We start from the raw sequence: 6,434 nt of genomic DNA, 5'->3' as shown, positions 1-6,434 counted from the left end.
GCAAAACGCCTTAGTTCTGTAGACTTTTATATTTCCCTGCAAAGCAGTATATTATTTATTCAATTATATTTGGGATGTATGAGTTTGTATGTTTTTTCCTGTGACTTTTGCTGTTATTTTGATTTTTCCATAAAAGCATAATTTTAATGATTTTTTATTTTGTATTTTACAAACACATTTGCAAGACATTACAGTCGTAATAACAAAAGGATCATTCATTTTACAACATACAATTTTCACAGCTGCATTACATTACAAAAGTGCTCTTTGATCAATAGCCACCCAAATCTGTCTAATACTTTCTGCAGCATGCACTGCATTAAAGTACAGGGGGTTAAAATATTACATGCGCTGTTTTGCAAACTGTGGTGCAGTAAATGTCTGGTTAAAGTAAAGCCCTACAGCCACCAATATTTTTATTTTTCATTTTTTCATTTACATCCTGTTGTTTAAGTGCTTCTCAATCCAGTGGTGATCCGTACACTTCAACCTCACACAGTGTAAGATACTCTTTCCGTTCTGGAACAACAATATTAATGTAACGTCCTTCCATCCCATTACATACAAAAGAGGAAGAACCAGCAGGAATGGAAGAGACCGTAGCACACCTGAAGAAAGAGTGAATTAAGCATCTTGAGAAACTCTGAACCACCGTCAAAGCAAAACTGCATCAAGTCAAACTAGTTAAATGCAAATTAACAAAATAAACAAAAATGTACAAAATCCAAATGACATTGTACCAAGTTATATGACACATTGCAGACTGCAGTAATTCTGAGAACTTCTCTAAATTCTCTAAAAAGTCATATAAAGAATTCATTTACCTGGGATTATTATTGCCATTGTTGTCCAGACTGTTTCCAATTCTGATTTCTGCACCATTTAGTCTTTCAGTAACAGCATCTATTCTGTTTGTAATTACCACTGAAAACACTATGTGCCTTTTCAGTAAGTCCAGTCTCCACCAGGCATTGAGGTCATCCATATTGTGGGAACAGGATCCATGACTGTAAACACCATCTTTGTTCCCATCAATAGCATTGAATGCAAAGGCATTTCCATAGACGGAACTCTGTGTAGCTACTCCTCCTAAAGCCACATTTTCACCTACAACAACAGATGGGTTTCACATCAATTCATAATTTTGGATAAATGACTGGTCTTAGTCTAGAAATGAAGATTTTTAAGAATAAAGAATAAAGTTTTATTAAATTTCTGTTATTGGCTATAAAGATTAGTGAGTGTTTCTCTCTTTTCATTGTTTATTTGTATTAGTACCTCAATGATCAAATCCTGATCGTAAATGTTCATATTCTCACCATTAGGAGCTGGATAACCGTAAACCTCAACCTCGCAGAGAGTAAGAACCTTAGTAGGACCAGGTATGAACACATTGATGTAGCGGCCTGAAATGCCTTTTTTCCATTTGAAAGTGAGGGATCTCCCACCTGGAATGGATGAAATCTTTGCAGCCCTGTATAAAAATGACAGCATATGGAGAATATTTGATTTCATACAGTATGTAACCTCATCACATCATTCTTTAAGAGAATCTCCTCTTGAAAGGTTTTCTTACAATGGATTGCTGTTGCCGTTGTTCAGCAGAGAGTTTCCAATGTGTATCTCGGCTCCATCAAGTCTTTCAGGACAGCAGTCTTTTCTGTTGGTGATAGTTATGGAGGTCACTACGTACTGGTCTAGTAAATCTAACCTCCACCATGGGTCATCTTGCACTTCAGTAGCAGTACAGGATCCATGTTCATAATCTGAGTCACGATTTCCATCAATAGCATTACTGGCATGGCCATTTGTTGACCAAGGATTTCCAACCAGGTCTGACTGTGTGGCCTTGCCATATAAAGCAAGATTTTTGCCTAAAATTGATAAAGCATAGTCAAAATGTGTAATAAAAACAAGTAAATGAATAAATCAAAATAATAATCATTTAAAAAAAAAAAAAAACATTTGACCATATTTCATTTTTTCAATGATTTCAACTTCCGACTGTGTGGCCTTGCCATATAAAGCGAGATTTTTAGCTGAAATTGACAAAGCACTATAATCAAAAAATAAGCTTTATGTGCATGTATTATTTATAGACACATACTAATAGATAATGAAAATCATTATTTCCAAGGAGAAAACAATTCAAATCAAAGTCCTTTTGGGATATTTTACCCTTATAGCGAGGCATGTTATCAAGCTTTATTTATAAAATAACTATAAAAATGTAAAAATTTACGTAAGACAAAGCAATTAACTAAATAGTTTGGAGGCAACATACTATTATGAGGTATGTCTGCATTACTGAAACAAACTAACTGTAAATTTTTAAACTTTACCTTTAGCTGTAGTCGTGTCTGTAAAATAAGGCATTGCAAAAATACAAATCAGGAAAAACACGTGCATTTCCATTGTTCTGCAAGTGAGAAGTAAATAAGTTTAGAAAAATACCAAGCTTCTAAAAAACTGAAACTTTCTTTGCAATGTCTTTGGACATGGTGAAATCATTTATAATACAATTTATAATAGATTTACCATAAGAGTTGGTTTTAAGATTTAAGAGAAATGTCATTAGATTAACTGAATTCATTTAATTTATAATTAAGGAAAAATGTCATGCAATGATAACATGCACATGAAAACGTATTTTGACAAGTATAATATGATCAGTAATTCATTGACATTGATTTTGATGGGTTTTTTTTTTTTTTAACAAGTTTAATTGACTCACCTTTATCTTAAAAGCTAAGGTTCTCCCAAAGACAAGACAAAGTTCACTCTATGGACAATGTGCTCATCACCCTTTATATAACAAAAAACAAAAAGGTCAGCTAAAAAAAAAAGACATTTAAAGGTGTGGATGCTTTATCTAAATCATCTGAGATAAATTTTATGAGATCTGTTTAATACTGATACATTTTATGAGATGTTGAGCTTGCAGAAATGTCTGCGTGTTTTCTGGCCAGTGTTTTTTTGTCTCAACTCAACTCAGCTTTATTTATATAGCATCACTAAAAACAACAATTGTTGACCAAAGTGCTGTACAGTATATCAAACTAACACCATGTACAACATAAATTACAGCACAGAACAAACCAGACACATCACACATTAACAACAATTAAAAGCCAGAGAAAAAAGATGGGTTTTGAGTTTGTTTTAAACTCATGTAGTGTAGAGGTAGTTCTACAACCTGAATTCCGGAAATGTTGGGACGTTTTTTAAATTTGAATAAAATGAAAACTAAAAGACCTTCAAATCACATGAGCCAATATTTTATTCACAACAGAACATAGATAACATAACAATTGTTTAAACGGAGAAATTTTACACTTTTATCCACTAAATGAGCTCGTTTCAAATTTGATGTCTGCTACAGGTCTCAAAAAAGTTGGCACGGGGGCAACAAATGGCTGAAAAAGCAAGAAATTTTGAAAAGATTCAGCTGGGAGAACATCTAGCAACTAATTAAGTTAATTGATATCAGGTCTGTAACATGATTAGCTTTAAAAGGGATGTCTTAGAGAGGCAGAGTCTCTCAGAAGTAAAGATGGGCAGAGCTGTGAAAGAGTGCGTAAAAAGATTGTAGAATACTTTAAAAACAATGTTCCTCAACGTCAAATTGCAAAGGCTTTGCAAATCTCATCATCTACAGCGCATAACATCATCAAAAGATTCAGAAAAACTGGAGAAATCTCTGTGCGTAAATGACAGGGCCGAAGACCTTTATTGTATGCCCGTGGTCTTCGGGCCCCCAGATGACACTGCATCACTCATCGGCATGATTGTGTCAATGACATTACTAAATGGGCCCAGGAATACTTCCAGAAACCACTGTCGGTAAACACAATCCGCCGTGCCATCTGCAGATGCCAACTAAAGCTCTATCATGTAAAAAGGAAGCCATATGTGAACATGGTCCAGAAGCGCCATTTTGTCCTGTGGTCCAAGGCTTATTTAAAATGGACTGTTTCAAAGTGGAAAAGTGTTCTATGGTCAGACGAGTCCAAATTTGACATTCTTGTTGGAAATCACAGACGCTGTGTCCTCCTAAAGAGGAGGGAGACCTTCCACAGTGTTATTAACGTTCAGTTCAAAAGGCAGCATCTCCACATACTGCAGCTATTACAACAGCATGGCTTCGTCGTAGATGAGTCCGGGTGCTGAAAATTTAACATGCTATAAAAATGATTTGTGGGGTATTTTGAGCTAAAACTTCACATATACACTCTGGGGACATCAGAGACTTATTTTACATCTTGTAAAATTGGCATTATATGACCCCATTAAATGGACATAACCCAACTTACATGAGACAAACAAAAATCATAGCAATTAAATCAGTTACTATATCTCAAGAAATATTGTGGAAAAGGAATGAAACTGGAACTTGCAAATATAGCAGTTGAATAATAGTAATGGGTTGCTGTTGTTGTTTTTAATAGTAAAGAACTATTACACAACAGCCAGTTTTACAGACCTTACCTTGGAACTGAACCTTCAAACTCTGCTGTCTCCATCCCCATATCTTATCTGTATTTCTAAAGAAGTAGTATACTTGAAAAGGGGCCTTTATAGCTTCTCAAATTGCTCATTGGCACATTAGTGTTTTATGAGTTTATGTGCACTAAAAAAAAAAAAAAAAAAATGCCTTAAGCAGATTTTGCTCTTTTTATTTTATTTTGCTATGAATAATTTTAAATAGTTTCATATTCTCTGTTTTGAACAAATGCGTGAATCAGTAAGTTTCAGGTGAGGTTCTGTGCATTATCAGAAGTTGACAGAACATGGGGCAGACAGTTAAGATAACGCTTGTTTCTTTTAATGACACATTTAATGGTGTACAGGGGTTGGACAATTAAACTGAAAAACGTGTTAGAAGTTTCATGCCTATATATGCGTGTCCTTGTGGCCAATCTTCACTGATTTTATGTTCCATCAGCAAGTGCAAAGTGTGAAGGTTGAATTAGCAGAGAAATAGCACAACATAAAATATTGCAATCCTCACAACATAATGGAAGACATATCAGAGTTCAAAAGAGGACAAATTGTTGGTGTGTGTCTTGCTGGCTCATTTGTGACCAGGACAGCACATCTCTGTGGTGTATCAAGAGCTATGGTGTCAAAGGCAATGTCAGCATACCACCACGAAGGAAGAACTACATCTAACAGGAGTAACTGTCGACGCAAGAGGAAGCTGTCTGAAAGGGATGTCCAGGTACTAACCAGGATTGTATCCAAAAAACATATAACCACAGCTGCTCAACTTACTGCAGAATTAAATGCGTACCTCGACTCTCCTGTTTCCACCAAAACTGTTTGTCGGGAGCTTTACAGAGTCAATATTCATGGTCGGGCTGCTACAGCCAAAACTTTGGTCACGCATGCCAGTGCCAAATGTTGATTTCAATGGTGCCAACAATGCAGATCTTGGGCTGTGGACAATGTGAAACATGCACTGTTCTCTGATGAGTCCACCTTCAGTCTTTCCCACATTGTGTGGAGAAGCCCCAAAAAGGCTTAACACCCGGACTGTTGCTGCACAGAGTGAGGCACAGGTGTGGATCAGAGATGGTTTGGGCTCTAATACAGTCAAAGCAAAAATTATTCAGACATTTTTGATATATTTTTACTAGTGGGTGCAGGACACTATAGTTCATTTATGTAAGTGAGGATAGCAAAATAAACTGTGACATATTATACCCAAAAATTCTTCATACAGTGGACTACCAGTAAAACTGATCAAAATTTGGAACCAAAAATTATTCAGACACTTTGACCTGACCATGTTTTGCTTAAGTGTTATCTGACATAATTAAGATTCATTTTTTTCTGACACAGTTTAACTCTGAGATCTTGTCATATTTTATTTCCATTTTTTGTTTTGTTTTGTAGTGAATAAACTGTATTAATGAATGAAATGTTCAAGGTGTCTGAATACATTTTGGTTTGACTGTATCATGGCATGCCCTACTGTGCTTGAAGGGTGCGTCACTGCCAAGGACTACCGAACCATTCTGGAGGACCATGAACACCTAATGGTTCAAACATTGTACACTGAAGCAGGTGCCGTGTATCAGCATTATAATGCACCAATACATACAGCAAGACTTGTGACAGAATGGTTTAATGTACAATAATGTACAATATGTACAATATACATATATATATATATATATATATAATTTACATTTATATATGTAAACTGTATTGCACTTCTGGTTAGATGCTAACTGCATTTCATTGGCTCTGTACAATAAAGTTGAATCTAATCTAATCTAATCTAATGAATGTGAAAGTGAAGTTGAACATCTCCAATGGCCTGCACAGTCACCAGTCTAAATATTTTTGAGCTACTCTGGGGTATTTTGGAGGAGTGAGTTAGAAAACGTTATTCTCCAATAGCATCACATTGTGACCTGGCCGATTTT

General features: G+C 35.5%; 1 protein-coding gene across 1 annotated transcript; it reads right to left on the bottom strand.

Annotated features, from left to right (window-relative positions):
* Window positions 1–138: 138 nt before the first annotated feature.
* Window positions 139–2,811, bottom strand: LOC127496867 (uncharacterized). The gene is made up of 6 exons (XM_051864758.1): window positions 2,735–2,811; window positions 2,343–2,419; window positions 1,577–1,874; window positions 1,320–1,474; window positions 825–1,107; window positions 139–608 (listed from the first exon to the last, which is right to left on the bottom strand). Exons 2-6 carry the CDS (start codon window positions 2,413–2,415, stop codon window positions 461–463), a joined length of 957 nt encoding a protein of 318 aa, XP_051720718.1. The 5' UTR covers window positions 2,416–2,419; window positions 2,735–2,811; the 3' UTR covers window positions 139–460.
* Between the last annotated feature and the right edge of the window lie 3,623 nt (window positions 2,812–6,434).

This window comes from Ctenopharyngodon idella, chromosome 16, assembly GCF_019924925.1.
Source record: "Ctenopharyngodon idella isolate HZGC_01 chromosome 16, HZGC01, whole genome shotgun sequence".
Lineage (NCBI taxonomy): Eukaryota > Metazoa > Chordata > Actinopteri > Cypriniformes > Xenocyprididae > Ctenopharyngodon > Ctenopharyngodon idella.
This window is presented reverse-complemented; position numbering and strand designations above follow the sequence as displayed.